Source organism: Garra rufa, chromosome 19 (genome assembly GCF_049309525.1).
Source record: "Garra rufa chromosome 19, GarRuf1.0, whole genome shotgun sequence".
Classification (NCBI taxonomy): Eukaryota; Metazoa; Chordata; class Actinopteri; order Cypriniformes; family Cyprinidae; genus Garra; species Garra rufa.
The window spans coordinates 3,258,822-3,278,556 of NC_133379.1; the positions used below are offsets into that span (position 1 = coordinate 3,258,822).

Below are 19,735 nucleotides of genomic sequence, written 5' to 3' on the forward strand. Positions count from 1 at the left end.
ATATATATATATATATATACCAATTTGAAAACCTAACAGAATGCATATGTATATAAAAAACTGGATGACAAATAATTTCTGCTAAAGTGTTAATTATCGGACCTAAAACCTCTGCATGTCATAACCTACAACACTTTCTAATACCTAATGGCTGCTCTGTCAATTCTTCATCATCAATTAGGAACCTAGGTGTGCTATTTGCTAGCAATCTTTCCTAAAAATATATCGAAATAACGACCTATGCTTTCAATGTCAAATGCATCAATGTTAATTCATGCATTCATGACATCAAGGTTAGATTATTGTAATGCTTCATATTTAAATTATCATCTATTTTTTTTTATGTTATATGTGCAATATATATACAACTGTAAAAGTCACCTTTTAGCTGCATCAAACAGTCTGTGTAAATACATGTAAATGTCACCTAAATGCCAGATGCAGCTTCTGTGTCACTTCTGCAGAAGATGGATTTTGTTCATACTGATTTTATTTGGTAACAATGTCCTTTTATTCTAATTGAATCTATTGTTTAAATGGAAGAATTTTAAATTAAATGTGATGTAAACATTTATTAGGGATTTTTAAAAAATGCCATTATAAAGGTAAAAATCCACTTGATTTACAGTTTAAGGTTGGAGAAGTGGAAAAGTTCAATTCTGTCACTACTATGAACTAACCATCGAATAGAATGTAAAGAAAATGAAACATTTTAGAAGTCATTTGTCCACAGCAGCCTAAGTCAGCCAAGGCACCAACACAAAAACACACTCAGCAAAATTGTTATTTTTATTTGTTATTTTAGAAATTGTTAAATATTACTATTTTTGTCAATATTGCACACCCCTGCCCCCTATATTATCATTTTTTTAGATCACAAATTAAAAGAAACAAAGCTCTTTTTTTTTTACCTCTCAAATCAAATGTATATATTAAACTTGGCATGTCAAGTTTGACATCAGTTAGACCAAATCTCACATCTATTAACCAAAAAAAAATTCTGAATATGGTAAAGTGCAAATGAGATTTAAGAGATATGATGGAGAGAAAAATGTCAGTTGACAATGTTAATTTTGGTCTTAAATATTTTTTCCCCCCACTTTTTGTAGCTTGGCAGTGTATGGTCACATTATTATTTTATTGCATGGATTATTTAATTGTGTTCCATTCCATTCCATTTGTAGTGGACCGCACATTCCAGGGCCCAGTTTATGGCAAGGGCCCCTCCCTGGCCACAATAGTGGACAAAGGTTTGCTACATTTAGATTGGATCTTGGCGGACTAACATAAGCAAACTGCCCAACGCCATCAGATAAGGATGCCAGGACAACTGCCAGAAACCTCTTAGAGGGCAAGAAGATCATCTTTGGTACAAAAACCCGGGAAGGACAGAACTTCCTATTGGTCAAGATGCAGTTTCTGCCCTCCACCCACCTTGAGACTGTTTCCTAAGGTTGGTCCTGTGACGGTCATAAAAATTCCTTAGGATCTCCAGACGCAGCAGCAATGGGTGAAACAAAGAGAGATCACAAAGATCCATCCAAATCCATTCATAACTATGTTTTCCTTGAACTGATGCGAACCATAACACACACATCTTATACTTATTCAGAGAAATAAGTATTCTCACTGACAGCGATGTGTAGTGCAACATCTTACACAAACTCAGCTATTAATGACTGTTCAATCTTTTCCCATCATGTTTGGACTTAATGTGTTCATTACACGACCAAATGTTTTCTGATAAAACATTATTGACACTTTTCTAACTTTGTGTTTGGACTATGCAAATGACTTCCACAAGAGGAAAGAAGGGTGGGCTACCCCATGTCCCCCCGCTCTGATGGAACCAGCCAATCACAGCATGGAAATGGAGAAGTGCCCAGAGAGGCAGAAGACCAACAGACATTTGCAACAAGGTTAAGCTCCAGCGAGCAAACCTTCATTTCAGGTACCTTTGCTTGCGTGTTCCAAGCTAAGGGCCTTCAGCACCTACACCAGGGCCACATCTGCGTGTTCCATATCTTAGGACCCTTTGGTGCTCCAGGAGATCAGCATCCTACAGCGCTTCATGCTCAAGGCTGTCGAAACGGATTCCTGCTCCTTTTCCCACTGACTGCTCCCAGCACAACCAGTGGAAGAATTCACCACCACCGGACTGCTCAATCAACCACAGAGAACGTAAATATCACTTCCAAACCTCTTCCAGAGACCTTGGCATTGTTGTGTACTATCAGTATATGATCTTTCTAATTTACATTAGATATTGTATAGCTGATTGCAGTTGATAACAAATAATAGCTCATTTATTTGTTTGATACATAATGAGGTTCTTGACCTTATTTGTCTCAGAGTAGTGTGGCAGGAGGAGCAAACGACAGACACAGTGGGTTTTATTAAACAGAAAACGAAAGAAAAGTGTCCAAAGGGGAAATAAAATTGTCCAAATAAAAAGGGAATCTAGTGTCCTCGAGTGCTGGGGTTTCGTGAAGGAGGGGCAGTGTTCAAATGGGAAAGGTCCAGGTAAGGGGCGGAGTCCGGTGGCCGCACGCACTCCCCGCTTGGGACCGGGGTGCTAGGGGCGGCGGCATCTCCTGCGGCTTCGTCCCTTCCGAGCTTTCACGGTCCTTCCAACGGGGAATCTACGGCCTGGCATCCTGGCCCGTCGGCCGTCACGGGTGTGGTCTTCAGCCGGACCGCGGGTCCGGCGGCTCGTCCTTCTGGCGGCGCTGGCTTCCCTCTTCACCCCTTCCTGGACCCACAAGGACATCAGCGTGCATGCACGGGGGAGAGACCGGTCTCCTGAGGAGAGGCGCGCTTGGCATTTAAACAGCGGCGGTGATGAGGCTTCATTCCCTTCAGGTGCTCCTTATCACACGCCGCCAGCCTGAGACGATTTCGCGCCCCTCCTCTCCCCTACACACCCACTCTCGCCGGGAGCCTGGAGAAGGGCGGTGAATAAGGGACGGGGTGGTGATGATAATTAGGGGGGAGCCAGCCGACTCGTCACAGTAGCAACAGTTTATCTTTCCATAAGATAACATAGCTCTGACATAGCAACACCCAACTGAATCACATTTTATGCATCTTATGCACTTTATTCCTTTTACATTCATTGTATTCATTTAATAGTTGATTACTCTTGTCTATCGTTTGTTGATAAATTTATTTTATTGCAGTTGTGTCTTCCTTGTGTTGATAATACAGTGAGAGGTTCTACAAGTTAGATATCCCACCAATCTTTCTTATGTGATGTACTCATAACCACACATTAAGTGACACGTGATCCAAGAATCATTACGTCATCTGTGACGTGAGTACCCATCACTACACTATTTCGCCTTCCTAGTGGGCGAAAGCAGAACTCACTACATAATTGGCGTCCCTAAGTGGGCCAAGTTAAAATGAGATGAGTCCCCTGTAAAATTCACTACACATTTAATTAAATAAGTGTACCCACAAAAAACATGGCTATAAATATGAGCAACATCGAAAAAAGGTAAAGAGGGGAGGTGTTTCTACAATGTATAGTAATATTTTTAGCATAACTCAGAGGTCTGGTTTCAAGTAGAATTCATTTTTATCTAGTGTAAGTAATAAAACCTGAGCTACTGTATAAAGATCACCAAGGCTCCACACAAGGATTACCTTATTTATGTCTTATGTCTACATTAATCCGGATACATTTAAAAACACATTTGTTTTAAAACGCTTTCTATTCACAATAGCGTTTCCAAGCATTTTCCAAAAGTTTCTAATCTACAATGAAACATAGGAAAACGTTAAATTCGCCCTACTGCGCATGTGTAAAGCCTCCAAAAACTGACTGAGATTATAGAGACGGAACAGACATAAGATTTTCTGTCATCATTTTAGAACTGGTAAAAGGTAAATCTCTTTAGCAGCAGTGTGAACTTTAGTGGCTGTTGTGAACATGCTTAGGACAGTTGGACATTGTGGTGCATCAGAGGTAAAAAATTATATAAATACTGTTCTGTTTCTTGCACAGACCAATCGTTTTGTGTGACCTCAATGTATTGGAAGGCCAAAATGGAGAGAAAAAGATGCATTTTCAACACCCATTCATTTTTGGAATCATACTCTAGATTTATTTTTGATACATGGAATCAATGTTCATGGTACTGAAATTCCTGGAAGAGAGATGATCTAGTTTTGTGTTTTCTCCATTTTGCTAAAGCTGCAAACTCAGCTCCTTGTTACAAATATGGTAGAACTATCACTTCTACCACTAAAGACTACCACTAAACTATATTCTGACTAATCTTAACTCCTCAGCGTAACAGATAGCTCAAAAGAACGTGATGTTGCAACAGAAACTATTGACTCTCTTTTTAGCACTTAAAGCACTTTTGCACTTTAGCTATTAATTTTATGTTCTTTGAAAGTTTTTTTTGTTTTCTTTTTTTTTCCAAAAATGGTAGCTGCTGACTTACATTTCATGAATCACTAAGGACCATGATTTCAGATAAAAATCTTCTTTACTGTTCTACTCAAGAAGGAAGTCAAATACATTTTGGATGGCCTGGGGGTGAGTAAAAAAAAATGTATTTTTAAATTGCGTAGAAAGGTAGTGTTTCTGCCTACAGAAATGCCTTAAAAACTGCTTACTTTGTTCCCAACTAAGTAAGCCAAACAAATACAAAAAAGAGAGAGACTGAATCGGAAACTGACAGACAGAAAAACATAAAAAAACAGATGGTTTTAATAAAATCACCTAAATGTATAATGAAAAATCATAGTATTTACTAAAAGGCACGCTGGTCTACCAGTATACGTGATGTGTACGCCTCTTACCATGTGGTAATGTTATGCTGGCGCCATCAATTATGGCTTGAGCAAGTTCATGGTCATTGCTCTCAAAGGCCTGGGTAGCCGCCTTAAGTGCATCCCAAATTTCCTTGCGGCCTTCAAAAGCTGGTGCCGTATCCCAGAATTCATCACGCTTGCTGCGCAGCTGCCCATCAGTCATTGGGTAGTCACTCTTCCATTTAGGCTTCTCTCTTTTTAGGGGCTGGTTTCGCCCTAGTGCAACTGCAAAACAGAGGCAAACAGGTCAAGATAAAATAGAACGTTTAAGATATGTACCATCACTGGATCCAATAATGTAATAAAGATAATGATGTAAATGTGAATGCCAGAAACCTCCCTAACTCTGGTAAAAGCACTGTAATGTAGTGCGACTTTTCTTGTGGCTTTTATAAAAGGCTAGCAACAGCAATATAACAACAAAAGACACTCATCAATCCATCCATCCATTTTCCACACTGATTTATCCTCCACAGGGTTGCACAGACACAGACACACACATGTACACACTCACTCACACAACAGGCGATTTTTTAGTGTCTAATTCCGCTATGCTCCTATACTAAATGTGGCCCGCCCATAAGACTGTTTGACCGACATGTCAAACAACCAATCACAGTTCGTTTCGTTCAGTGTAACGTTTCGGTGCGTGGAAATGCCCCCACAACAACAGACTGGCATGCAACGAGTCAGTCATAGAAATAACCAGCACTGAAAGTTAAATAAGAAGAGGGAGAACAAGCAGTAAGTCAGTAATTTGTTTGCGAACGTCGCAAATGTGTATAACAACAATAGCGCCTGCGTAAGCACATTTTAGCAAAACGTCGAGTAAAACAGTCTGCGCTTTGTTTCCCGGCAGACCGAAAATAAACGTGAAACTCGTGTCTCCCGGAAATCCGATCAAATTCAACTAATCAGAGGAACGACTTCAACATTCCTGAAGTGTTTCCAGTTAAGTGTACCATATGCATCAGACGTTTAGCCAACGTTCCGTGGGCATGACTTCTGAGGCTGAGACTACACCAGTAGTGACGCACTGGTGGCGACGAGTTGCGCCAGAAGTAACGTCATAAACTTGTTTATATGTATTCTTCAGACACGAGTCATTCTGACGGCGTGTCAGGGAACCACGGTTACATACGTAACCTGAGACGGTTTCTGGAAGAGGTTTGGAAGTGATATTTACGTTCTTTGTGGTTGAGTGAGCAGTCTGTTGGCAGTGACTTTTTCCACTGGTGGTGCTGGTAGCAGTACAGTGGGGAAAGGAGCAGGAAGTTTCACCTTGTTGCAAATGTCCGTGTCTTCTGCCCAGGGCATCCAAGATGTAGGTGTCTTTGTTTCTTCAGTATAACACAGATGAATATTTTTAACTCAAACCGTTGCAGTCTGTTAGTGAATTAATGGCAGTGGATGGGCACCAAACCTTTGAAAGTAAAAAAATAAAACATGCACAGACAAATCCATATTACACCCTGTGACTCGTGATGATACATTGATGTCCTAAGACATGAAACGATCGTCTTTTGCTAGAAACTGAACAGTATTTATATATATATATATTTTACCTTTGTTACACAGTTGTTGGACATGGCTGTATATCAAAGGTAAAAAAAAAAAAGATATAAATACTTTTCAGTTTCTAGCAAAAGACGATCGTTTCATGTCTTAGGACATCAATGTATCGTCACGAGTCACAGGGTGTAATATGGATTTGTCTGTGCATGTTTTGCTTTTTTACTTTCAAAGGTTTGGTGCCCATCCACTGCCATTAAATCACTAACAGACTGCACAATCTTTCTTTGTGTTCTACTGAAGAAACAAAGTGACCTACATCTTGGATGCCCTGGGGGTAAGCAGTTAAACATCCAATTTTAATTTTTGGGTAAACTACCCCTTTAAGCTCGTAATACCAGTACCGTTATAGGAATTGTGTCATTGCGTGTTTTTTTTTTAATATTATATGTGTTTGAGCAGAAATATAGACATACATTTCAAAGTATCCTTTGAAAGCTTACAATCTAAACTTTTAAAATATATGTATCTTTTTAGCATTTATGTTACATAACGTGAATGCAAGCTCTCATTCCCCAAAATGTGATTATATAGTTTATTTAATCAGTCTAACACATTATAGAGAATTATCATCAAACGCATCACAACGATAAAAACAAATTATCTGTGGGCAAATCTGTAAACAAATAAAAATTAAGTTGTCCTCTGCGTCTTGTTCGTCAATGTTCATTATTACATCCAACAACAGAACACCTCAATCTGAGACATTCTTTCGTCACACAATGGCGATCAGAGTCAGACTGTTTTAGCTTGATGAGAGTGGGTCTAAGGTAAGACACTAATGTCAAACAACTATTGTGGGAGCGGCCTCTGTCGGTGTGCCTTCACACTGACAAGAAGCTGAGAATGACCTGATTTTAAAAAGGGGATATTACTTTTAAAGATTAAAAAAAAATACCACTGGGTAGATTTTTATCATTGTAAGGTGGTTGTGTACACAAACTGCCAACACACATTAATGTTCAAACAACATGTAAAAGTGAGTTTTGCATCCGGTGACCCCTTTAACATTAGGAAAGATGGACCTGTATGTTCACCCAGAAAGTCCTAATTTTAACACCCATGGTGACAAATATCCCAACATATTTTTGCTGTGTAGATATTATTTCCTACACAAATGCATTGATTAACTTTAGAAGGCCTTTATTAACCCACCAGAGCTGTGTGGAGTATTTTTTATGATTGAGGCACTTTATTTTGCTTTCAAATCTTGAAAACCATTTACTGCCATTAGAAGAGGCTAGGGCTGGGTGATTTAGTCTTTTTGGCAATTAATTTGAATATGAATTTTAAGATTATTTATTTATTTATTTATTTTAATCGAGGTATCGAAATTTAAAAAAAAAAGGGAAGCATGCATTCGATATGATACATCGTCATTGCACCAAAGGCAGAATGATTAAGAGACAACATTGTCGGACCACATGATAGTGCACCGGTTTAACCGCTATAGAGTGAGAGATAACTCTATGACAGAATGTAATGCAGAAATAGTGTCTTACATCATGGTGACAGATGGCTCTTCTCATCAGGAGGACCTTGTGCCAAAGAAAGGTAGTAATGTTTAACATCTGTGGTTTGGAAATAGTGCGGATTTGAGAGGATTACACCCAGAGCTGATCAGCCCTATACGTTCACTAAACAAGTTGCGTAGAGCTTGTAAATTACGCAAGGCCCCGCCTCCCCCTCATGAAAAAACGGCACGGCACTTTTAATCTGCTGCGAAGACAATGAAAAATAGGAAAGTAAGTGAGCAAGATAAGGATAAGTGATGGATTTTATAAAGCTGATGCTGAAATGGAGGCTGCTGCATTGTGTTTTGTTGATTTTAATTTGACATTTCATGAGGGCTTTTAAGACACTGTGCTAGAGTGTCATGCATTGTGTTATCGTGGGCACTTCAAAAGACCTAAATAATTGGCGATACCCTATAGTCTGAATTGTTTAGATTTTTAAAACATATACAGTTGCAATCAAAATTATTCATCCCCCTTGACCTGCAAGACATTTTGCTGCAGCGAACAACATTTTGTGAAAACAATTCAACAAAGGCATCAGTAAACTATTAAAGAAAGTTTATTAATACACATTTGAGTAATTCTGAGAACGTAAGATGATGAATAATGAAAAAAAAAATCGAATTGGCTCTAAACATTCATGTTCAAAATTATTCAACCCTCAAAAGTTAAATATGGTGTAAAATCTTTTATTCTTTAAAACCACTAATAAACACTGCCTGGAAGTGCTCAGATGCTTCTGTCACATTTCTGCTGCAATATTGGCCCATTCCTCACCTGAAAAAGCTTTGAGATCACTGATAATCTTTGGTTTTCACTTTGCCACTGCTTTCTTCAAACTCAAACAAGTATTTTCTATGAGAATTAAATCTGGAGAGTGAACAGGCCACTCACGAACATTCTATGACTGACCTCTGAACCAATCATTAGTAGATTTGGATGTATACTTTAGGACGATTGTCCTGCAGCAAAATTCCATTGATCATTAGCTTCAGACATTGCACAAAAAGCATCACAATTTTTGCTAAAATAGCCTGGCACTTCAAAGAATCCATGATATCCTTTGTATAGTCATGTTTTCCACTTCATGCTACAGTAAAACAACCCCATAACAGGACTGGCCCACCTCCATGTTTGATGATGGAGATGGTGTTCTTCTGCTTATAAGCTTTGTCTTTTTTGCACCAGATGTACCTCTGATCCATACGTCCAAAAAGTTCCAGTTTGGTCACATCACTCCATAAAACATTCTTCCAGAACTCCACAGGTCTAACTAAATGAATTTTAGCATGTTCAAGTCAGCCTTTTTGTTGTCCTTGGTCAAGAGTGGTATTCAGCAAGATTCCTCAACATGAAGCCCATACTTGTCTAGTGTATTTCTTTTACATGGCATTGAAATGTTTTCCTCCTTTTGTCATCTTGCAAGTCTTTGGCTGTACATTGCAAGTTTTTCTCATTTGATCTGATCAAACATTTTATGATATTGTGCTTTTTTTTCCCCAACAACCTCAAAGATTTTCTGGTTCAACACACTTTATTCCAAGGAATACGGCTGCCAGCTGTGTGTCTAGGGACTTGTAATGTCTTAGAAATCTTCATGTAGTTTTAGACTTTCTAATATAGCAAACTATTTCTTCTCTATTGATTTTGCGCGGGGGGAGGGGGGCTGGGGTTGATTGCAACTGTAATAGCTTATTTATATATTTATATTAGCGACCAGTTAAACTTGACAGCACTGCATGAAAAATTGTCTAATTTTCACATTTATTTGGAAGAAAAAGAAAAAAAAATCGAAATTGAATAGAAATGCAAGTTCATTATCAGACAGGAGGTGGCGCTTATGGATCGCTTATACCTGGTTATCCCTCTACACAAAGCAGGAAGTTTCCATGTCTATTTGCTTATCAGATCAAGAAAGTCTTTGTTCCCTTCCGGGAACTCGAGCCGCGTCATGGAACGCTATGGGGAACGCCATTGGCGGGCCGCACTCTGAACTATGTCTAACAACCAATGAATGACGGGGGTGACGTCACAGGCGCGGTGACGTCACCGACCAGGAAGTATAAAGCACGTGCGTTTGAAGCCGGCGGCAGCTTTTGTCATTCAGCGAGAGCGCTCTGTGTCTGTGTCTGTCCGTACCATACTGCTGTTTTTCGTGTCCAGTTTGACACACTTTTATTTGAGTAGTATGGCTACAAAACAACCTGCAAAAAAGAGAGTTTGATGGCGGTTAAGCGCCCGCATAGGCAGTGTGTCCCTCCTTGCCAACGCTTCATTGTTGGTGGGGATACACACAGCCTATGTGTGGTCTGCTTGGGAGCGGAGCACGCACAGTCAGCCCTCGAAAAGGCTGGCTGTACGCACTGTGATCGCCTGCCGGTGCGTGTGCTTCGCTCCCGGAAAGCCCTCTTTGAGGAGGGGGCTTTCACTAGCGTGCCCCGTGGGTCTGGCCCCGCTGCCGCCGAGGCGGAGCGGCGGCTGCACTCGTGGGGCTCGCAGCTCGATCTGCTGGAGGGTATGGAGACGGGTGACCCCCTATCTCCGCCCTCACTCAGCGGATCGAGCGATCTCCTCCTGGATGCGGAAGCCCGCGCTGCGGTTTCTTCCCCCCGGGAGGAGGTCCCCGAGTTCCTCTTGTCTTCCTCCGAGGAGGTTGACATTGAAAGCGAAATTACAGAGGAACCACAACCGCCATCACGCTCGCCTCACTATGAGGAGCTCATAGAGGTGCTGACTAATGCGGTAGCCAAACTGCACATCACATGGCCCGCAGAACAACATCAATCTCATGAGCCGCAGCGAAGCCGGTTAGATGACCGCTTCCTGCGGACGAAGTCAGCACCTCCAAAACGGAGCCTTCCCTTTTTCCCCGATCTCCACCAAGAGCTAGCGAGATCGTGGGAAAAGCCATACTCTTCCCGTCTCTTCTCCCCTGCTGAAAATTATGGAAATGTGGGGGGGGCAGAGGAGTATGGCTATAGGGCGATGCCACGGGTCGAACAGACGCTCGCGGGCTATCTGTCCCCCGGTTCGGCATCGTCCTTGAAGGCTCCGTCCTTGCCCACCAGGCCCCTTAAGGTTACATCTGGCCTGATGGGTAAGGCATACACGGCAGCAGGTCAAGCAGGGTCTTGCCTCCATACCATGGGCATCCTGCAAGCCTACCAGGCTGACCTGCTGAAGGAGTTCAGCAGCGGCGAGGAAGTTAGCGTCACAGAGATGCAAAAAACCGCAGATCTCGCTCTCCGCGCCACCAAGGAGGCCGCCCGTGCTGTTGGGCGGTCTATGGCAGCCCTGGTGGCCGCGGAGAGGCATCTCTGGTTGACCCTGTCCGACGTAAAAGAAAAGGACAGGGTCACGCTTCTGGACGCCCCCCTGCAACCATCTGGCCTCTTCGGTGCCGCGGTTGATACCGTCGTAGCCAGGCACCAGGAGGCCCGCAAGCAGGCGGCGGCGTTCAGAACGTTCCTTCCTCGCCGCGTGTTCTCCTCTGAGGCTGCTGCACCATCAAAGAAGCAGCCTCAGCCGTGTACGAGCTCCCATCGTGAGGCACAGAAACAGAGCGTTGCTGCCCGTGCTCCCCCGGCCCAGCCTAGGGGACCCGGAAAGCGACGCTCTAAGCCGGGGGCTTCTAAGACTAAGAGGCCTGACCTGAGGGTCGTCCTCCAGTCAAGGAAGTCCTCGGCTAAGCGGCCCTGACGGTTGTGGTTCAGGGCCGTTGAGGGCAGCCCCTCTCGAGGGGGTTTGCACCGTACCTCCAGGTGCGGGTTCCAGACCCCTTCGTGGCCCTCAGGAGATGAGTCAGCTAACCCTGCCAGTGTTACAGGGCGCGGCTATCTCCCGCAAACATCCTCTAGCTGTTCCGCCCGGAAACGTAGCGGCCCTGGAGAGTTCGCAGCCCCCGCGGGGGTCTCTCGAAGAGCTAGTTCAGGAGCTTCCTGCCAGCTCGCTGTTACAGGTCTCCGAGTTAGCTCCTCGAGCAAATCCAGACACCAGTCTCGAGAGGCTGGTACCCTTAGTAAACTTTCTGGCAGCGTGGAAACTACTGCCAAGAGTCTCAGATTGGGTCCTGCGTACTGTAGAGAAAGGTTATGCTATCCAGTTCGGCGCCACGCCGCCACCTTTCAGTGGGGTTTTTCCAACTCTAGTAAGCCCCGAGCAGGGTCTGGTGATGGAACAAGAAGTAGAAACTCTTCTGAGGAAGGAGGCCATCGAGGTGGTCCCTCCTCAAGACAGGGAATCCGGGTTCTACAGCCGGTACTTCATTGTTCCGAAGAAGGATGGGGGGCTTCGGCCCATCTTAGATCTCAGGCTGCTAAATCGTTCAGTCAGGAAGCTGAAATTCAAGATGCTTACTGTCAGGCAGGTCGTGTCACAAATCAGGTCCGAGGACTGGTTTGTCACGATAGATCTAAAAGACGCTTATTTTCACGTCTCCATCCTTCTTCAGCACAGGAAGTATCTCAGGTTCGCTTTCAGGGGCAAAGCTTACCAATACAGAGTGCTTCCCTTCGGCCTAGCTCTCTCACCCCGCACTTTCACGAAGTGTGTGGATGCTGCTCTGGCTCCGCTGCGACTCCAGGGCATCCGCATACTCAACTACATAGACGACTGGCTCATCCTAGCCAGCTCGGAGCAGTTAGCGGTTCAGCACCGAGGTGCTGTTCTCGCTGACATGAAAGAGTTGGGGTTGAGACTCAACGCCAAGAAGAGTGTGCTCTCTCCACTACAGAGGACCACTTACTTAGGCGTAGTGTGGGACTCGGTCTCCATGCAGGCACGCATGTCTCCTGCACGAGTCGATTCCATACTAACTGCAGTGAATGCAGTAAAGCTAGGCCAGTCACTCACTGTCAAACAGTTTCAAGTACTGTTAGGTCTTATGGCAGCCGCTTCCAACGTGATACCTTTTGGACTGCTGCACATGAGACCACTACAGTGGTGGCTCAGGACCAGGGGGTTCTCCCCGAGGGGAAACCCATTCCGCAAGATCAAGGTCACGCGGCGCTGCCTACGTGCCTTGGCCATGTGGAGGAAACCCTGGTTCCTCTCTCAGGGACCGGTTCTGGGAGCGCCCGGTCGCCGCATCACGCTAGCGACCGACGCTTCCCTTACCGGTTGGGGAGCGGTCATGCGTGGCCGCTCAGCCCAAGGCCTATGGAGTGCCCACCATCTCTCGTGGCACATAAACCGCTTAGAGATGCTGGCAGTATTCCTGGCCCTAAAGAGGTTTCTCCCAGACCTAAGAAACAAACATGTGCTGGTCCGTACAGACAGCACTGCGGTGGTTTACTACATAAACCACCAAGGAGGACTCCGCTCACGCCCCTTGTACAAGCTGGCGTACCGGATACTCCTTTGGTCTCAAGAGAAATTCCTCTCCCTGAGAGCAGTCCATATTCCTGGACATCTGAATGTGGGAGCAGACGTCCTGTCAAGGCAGGGGCCGAGGCCCGGGGAATGGATGCTTCACCCAGAGGTGGTGAAGCAGATCTGGAGAGTGTTTGGCCAGGCTCAGGTGGACCTGTTTGCGACTCAGGAGACATCGCACTGTCCCCTCTGGTACTCTCTAGTTCATCCAGCTCCACTGGGGCTGGATGCCATGGCACAGACGTGGCCGAGGCTGCGTCTGTACGCCTTTCCCCCGATCGTTCTGCTCCCGGGAGTTCTGGAACGGGTCCGTCGGTTTCAAGTGCGGCTGCTACTCGTAGCCCCGTACTGGCCGACCCAAGTGTGGTTCTCGGACCTGGTATCTCTCCTAGACGGCTCTCCGTGGGAGATTCCCGTCAGGAGGGACCTCCTGTCTCAGGCTGGGGGCGCAATATGCCACCCCCACCCAGAGAGGTGGAGGTTATGGGTGTGGCCCCTGAGGGGGCACAACTCATAGGAGCGGGTCTCTCAACCGAGGTTGTTGAGACCCTTCTCCAATCCAGAGCTCCCTCTACGAGGAAACTGTATGGCCTTAAGTGGAACTTATTCGCGAGATGGTGCCGCGAGCGCCACCTGGACCCAGTCAACTGCCCGGTCGGTACAGTTCTGGAGTTCCTACAGTCTCGCCTATCCGCAGGGCTAGCTCACTCCACTCTAAAGGTATACGTGGCGGCCATAAGTGCCTACCACGCCCCTTTAGGTGGCCTCTCAGTAGGTAGAGAGCCCTTGGTCATACGGTTCCTCCGCGGTGCGCTCAGGCTGAGGCCTCGAGTGACACCCAGGGTCCCCACGTGGGACCTCGCTGTGGTGCTAGAAGCTCTCTGCAAGCCTCCATTCGAGCCCATAGAGGAGTCTACGGATCGCGCCCTCACAGTTAAGACGGCGCTCCTGTTAGCACTCACCTCCCTCAAGAGAGTAGGTGATCTGCAGGCCCTTTCAGTGGCCCCATCTCATTTAGAGTTTGCCCCAGGGATGGCCAAGGCCTTTCTATATCCCAGGGTCGGGTACGTCCCGAAGGTCCCCTCCCTAGCACCGCAGCCAGTAACACTGCAGGCGTTTTATCCTCCTCCGTTCGCGGAGCCGAACCACAGGAAGTTAAATTGCATGTGCCCAGTCAGAGCCTTAGATGCTTACGTCCACAGAGCTGCCACGTGGCGTAGAACAGAGCAATTGTTTGTCTGTTACGGCCCCCCTAAGAGGGGGAGCCCAGCTTCAAAGCCCACTATTAGTAGATGGATCATCGATGCCATAACTACTGCTTACGAGTCCTCTGATCTCCCCTCACCGCTGGGACTCAAGGCTCACTCTACTCGGGGCATGAGTGCCTCGAGGGCTCTGACGGCAGGTGTTCCAATTCAAGACATCTGCAATGCTGCGGGTTGGTCCACGCCCCTAACATTCGTTAGGTATTACGAGCTCGACCTCAGAGCCGCTCCAGGCTCGGCTGTACTCTCGGCCTAGTGCGCTAGGCCTAGAGGGGCAGCCACCTCCCTAGCCAGGAGGAGACTTCTCAAGGCGCATTCTTTCTGCGGAAAGAAGAGAAGTCGTTTCGCCACTCATAAGAGATCTGCAAAACTTTACCCCTTTTGTCCGTGAAAGCTAGACAAAAGCCCTTTCAGTCCCTCTTGTCCTGGCAGAACCCCCAGACAAAGGACTAAGACCCCTCGTGAGCCCGAGGGCCGAGGGGTGCCTCTCGCACTGGCTGGCGAACCAGGCAGAGGTCACGGTTCTCGTGTGCCCGAGGGCCGAGAACTGTACAGCCCTCTTGTCCGCGGAATGCTAGACAATGGCTTAATTCTCCTCGTGTTCTGACGCAGGATGCTATCAGACCGAGTGTACTCCGGTCCCTCTGGTTTCTGGCTTTCCCCAGACCAAGGACTAAGACTCCTCGTCTGCCTTCACAGAAGGCCGAGGAGTGCCTCATGCACTGGCTGGCTACCAGGCAGAGGCACCTACTGTCTTCCCCGTGAGCCCGAGGGCCGGGGATTGCAGTGCCCTCTTGTCCGCGTAATGCTAGACAATGGCTTATTCCCTCGCGTCCTGGCGGAGCTCCAGGCCGAGCCTTGGATCCCTCTTGTTCTGGCTGAACCCCCAGACAAAGGATCACCCTCTCCTCGTGTGCCCGAGGGCCGAGGAGCCTTGAGGTCGAGCTCACCGTCCTCGCGGGTCTGCGGACCGAGGACTTCCCACACCATCTGTCCGCCGAGTGCTAGACAGTGGTCATTCGGTCCCTCTTGTTCTGGCTAACTCCCAGACAAAGGACTAAGACTCTGCGTGTGCCTGAGGGCCGTGGAGTACCTCTCGTTCTGGCTGGCGACCAGACAGAGGAAGACTACCATTCCTCGTGTGCCCGAGGGCCGAGGTCTACAGGGCCTTCTTGTCCGCGTTATGCTAGACAAGGGCTCTCTCTTTTTCCACCCTGGTTGAGCAGACACTCGCAGGGCTCGGAAATTATGGGGCGTTGGTAGTCTCGTTCCCCATAGCGTTCCATGACGCGGCTCGAGTTCCCGGAAGGGAACGTCTCGGGTTACTATTGTAACCTTAGTTCCCTGAGGGAACGAGACGCCGCGTCTCGGACCATAATTCCGCCCCTGCGGCGCTCGCTTCATTCCTAAAAGAGCTGCCGCCGGCTTCAAACGCACGTGCTTTATACTTCCTGGTCGGTGACGTCACCGCGCCTGTGACGTCACCCCCGTCATTCATTGGTTGTTAGACATAGTTCAGAGTGCGGCCCGCCAATGGCGTTCCCCATAGCGTTCCATGACGCGGCGTCTCGTTCCCTCAGGGAACTAAGGTTACAATAGTAACCCGAGACGTATTTGTTTTCACATAAATGTTTTCATTTAGTTGTTTGTGTGCTTTGTTTTTGCTTTTTAATCTGAATTTAAACACACCAGTCTAGAAAAGAGATTATTATTATTATTATTATTATTATTATTATGAACAATACTAATTACTAATAATCCATTTTATAACCCATTGTTTTTGCTTTTTTATTTTAAAGCAAAGCATTAAGCATTAATCTTAAATTGAGATATATTTCTCTTAAAGTAAAACAATATAACATGAAATATAAGATTATCTTCATATTTATAATATGAAAGATAAAAAAGACAATTTTCCAAAACTTTACAATACGGTGTCAGTGTAGGATATGCGCATTGGAGGATGAGATGTGGTGAATGGGTGAAACCGTTGGTAGTGGGGGCCCCTTCTAAAAGTCTGCTTAGGGCTCCCAAAAAGTAGGATTGGCTCTGATTACACCTGGTCACTTCCTGTTTTTTTTTTTTTTTTTCTGATCAGATAATCTATCTTATTAGTTAAAATGTTTTCATTTACACTTGGATCATGTGGTTTGACCGCAACAGGGTAGAACACGGCCAATATAATAGTCTCACTACTTTTAATGGAGATGATTGTGCGTTGAGTATCTGCAACTTACTTACAGTTTCATTTGCTGCAGTTTGCGCGTCTGCTTGCTGAAATACTCATCCGCGGCAATACGTGTTGCATTATGCTGCCATATCTGGTTATAACATCATATAGCCTTTAACGCCCTCACACGCTTGTTATTTTGACGTTTTGGGAAGAGTAAAATTTATATACAACCAGATGCATTTTGTCTAGTTTTGTCTGGAATACGGCGGTGGTTTGAGTGATCAATTTAAATCAGTCTCAATAGCGTTTCGGACAGCATTTACATCTGGGCCCGTATTCACAAAACATCTTAAGGCTAAAAGTAGCTCAGGAGAAAATCTTAAAAATAATGGGCGTGTCAATCCTAAATTTAGGACTCCTAAATTTTTGCTTTAAGAGTATTTCACAAAGCGTTTTAGTGCTAAAACTAGCTCCTAAATCTGTGAAACGCTAGGAGTAGTAAAGAGGACTCCTAAGTCACTAAGACCAAATCCCAACTATCCTTCCCAACTATCCTAAAATGGCTGTTGTTACTTCAGTCATGATGTTGTAGTTATGTTCTAAGTTCACTAGTTACAAAAATAAATAAATAAATAATGAATTGGTCAAACCTTCTGAAAAAAGGGGGCAATTGTCTTTCTTTCTTTTTTTATAGGATGGATTTCAATTTTCTTCCTTTAATAAGAAAGGAAAAAAAAACACAAAGGAAGTGGTAAATTATGGCACGTTTTACCATTTAGTCTGTTCCTTTGAGAAAAGATATAGCACAGTAATGGCTTTTGTTGAAAGTAACTGGGATCTACTGAACTCTCTATAAACCAGCAAGCAGACTACAGACATAAAGACCCCCGGTCAATATAACTTTTCAGTCTGAAACGCAGAATGCTAAACAACTAAGGCTGTGATAATGCTACCCAGCACTGCATGAAGCAAGATGTTCAGTGATGAGATAGTAAAAACAAACATTTCAACAAGCATAAAACTACTGACAAATGTAAAACTGCAGCCATTGGCCTTTAATAACTGAGGCAAAGCCAATTAATCAGTATAGCACTTTTTTATGACCCAGAAACACCAGCCACAGATACACAATATTTCAAAAACCCAGTAGTAATCATTGCCATCTGATATTAAATGGAAGATTGATTTCCTACAGTCAGGGTGCTCACTTACTGTTTGTCTGCACTATGAAGGAAGGCTATTTCTTCTCTTACAGCTGGGCTCTCAACCGATGGGGCCGAGGCCCACTTGGAGGCCTCAGTAGCCGTGTTTCCACTGTCGGGCCAAAAGCGGGCGTGCTAGTGCGTGCCAGAGCCAGTCGCGTTTCCACTGTCACTTCCGGGGCCTGATCGTGCCTCATCGGTGCTTCCTCAGGGCCAATGGCCCGGGTTTTTCGGCCCGACGAAAACCTTGGGCCAAAGCGGGCCAGCCGGGGCTTGAGGCGTGGTCAAAGTGAAAGGCGGAGTGTGTCTGCGGTATGCGCATTTCGCTGTATTACTAATACAGGGCTCTTGTGTATTTGGGCCGATGACAATATACAACGCCAGTTTGACGGCGTCTGCAGAAACAAAGACGTGATAAAATACATCGTTGCTGGACTCGCAAAGCTAAATATCCTGCGCACCACAATGCAAGTTCGAGACATTGCGGGCGCACGGCACAGTACAAAGCCATAAAAACGCACAATGGACAAAGCGGTGCCCAGAGAAGAAACTTACATTAGGCAGATATTAAATGCCGTTTTGATGGGCACATTACTTAAATGGTTATCTGATGGGGCACCTTTTGTGTCCTGTGTAAATCAGGTCCTATTCAGTAATCGTTACACTATTAACTGTTGTTACAGATATGTGATTAAAACATTTAAATGCCTGTCTGATAGTATCTACTCGTATATAAATTTGGAAAAATGCAAATAAGATCCTATAAAAATGAGATCTGATGTATAAGTTTATTTACATCGTCCAAAAAAACCCACAGAAACTCACCAACACACCTTGATAAATTGTTAACATACACTGTACCTGTATCTGTACCTAAATAAAAGCATACAAAATTATACTAGAAGTACAACTGTGTAGTTATTTTTTGCAGTAGTGTGTAGATAATATGCAACATTTAGTTGAATGTAATACAAAGTTAGACGAAAGACTTGTGTGTCGGTCATAAAAACAAAGATTCTTTTCAAGTGATTTATTAATGTAATATAATACAAATATTGCTGCTGCATAAACAACTGTTGCAGAGCACTTCTTGCATCAGAACAGACATCACCAACATTAGACGTTTCTGCATTCGCTGTATCCGGCTTCCACGTCGATTTATTGTTCTTTTTGCCTTGCAGCTAATATAAGCTTTTCGCCGTAAACGCTGCTGAGCCTCCGTCTTCGCATCTTGTTTTCGATGCCTCATCTTCCACCAAGAAAACACCGAAAGGAGCAAACAGCCGCTTCGGCTCTCTTCCTTCGATTCCTTACTTTCAATCTCCCCGCTGAAAGGAGAGAGGTTTCGTGACATTTGATTCAAAGAGGTGTGTAAAGGGCGGGCTTTAAGTTTGCGCAGCCAGGCTACTGGCTCGATAGTGGAAACGCACCTTGCTTTTGGTCTTGGTGCTTGCGACTCGAGGCCATTGGCCCCGCCCGGCACGCTCTTAGCACTGGCTCGCACTGGCCCGACAGTGGAAAAGCGGCTAGTAATCCTCTCTTTTCTGTGATCGAAGGTTTCAAAGGGTTTCAAAACAGCCCAAACCGCTTCTCATCTCTGTGTGTGACTGACTGAACAGTGGCTCAAAACACCCAACCTCTGCATGAGCACGTTATGCAAACTACAGCTGAATAAAGCAAACCAGTGTTGCGCAAGTAAAGCTTTAATGGATGACAATTATAATTAAGGTGAAGACGATATATACAGTAGTTGCAATCAAGATTATTCAACCTGTATTCAACATTGCTGTTTTTAAGTGTTTTTTATTT

At 45.0% G+C, this 19,735-nt stretch overlaps 1 protein-coding gene across 1 annotated transcript in view; it reads right to left on the reverse strand.

Annotated features, from left to right (window-relative positions):
- The window catches only part of ubtd2 (ubiquitin domain containing 2), a 101,620-nt gene that overhangs the window by 60,433 nt on the left and 21,452 nt on the right, over nucleotides 1-19,735 (reverse strand). The window contains exon 2 of the mRNA XM_073824651.1: nucleotides 4,816-5,052. Within this exon, the coding sequence (XP_073680752.1) occupies nucleotides 4,816-5,052 (237 nt within the window). The remainder of the gene's footprint in view (nucleotides 1-4,815; nucleotides 5,053-19,735) is intronic.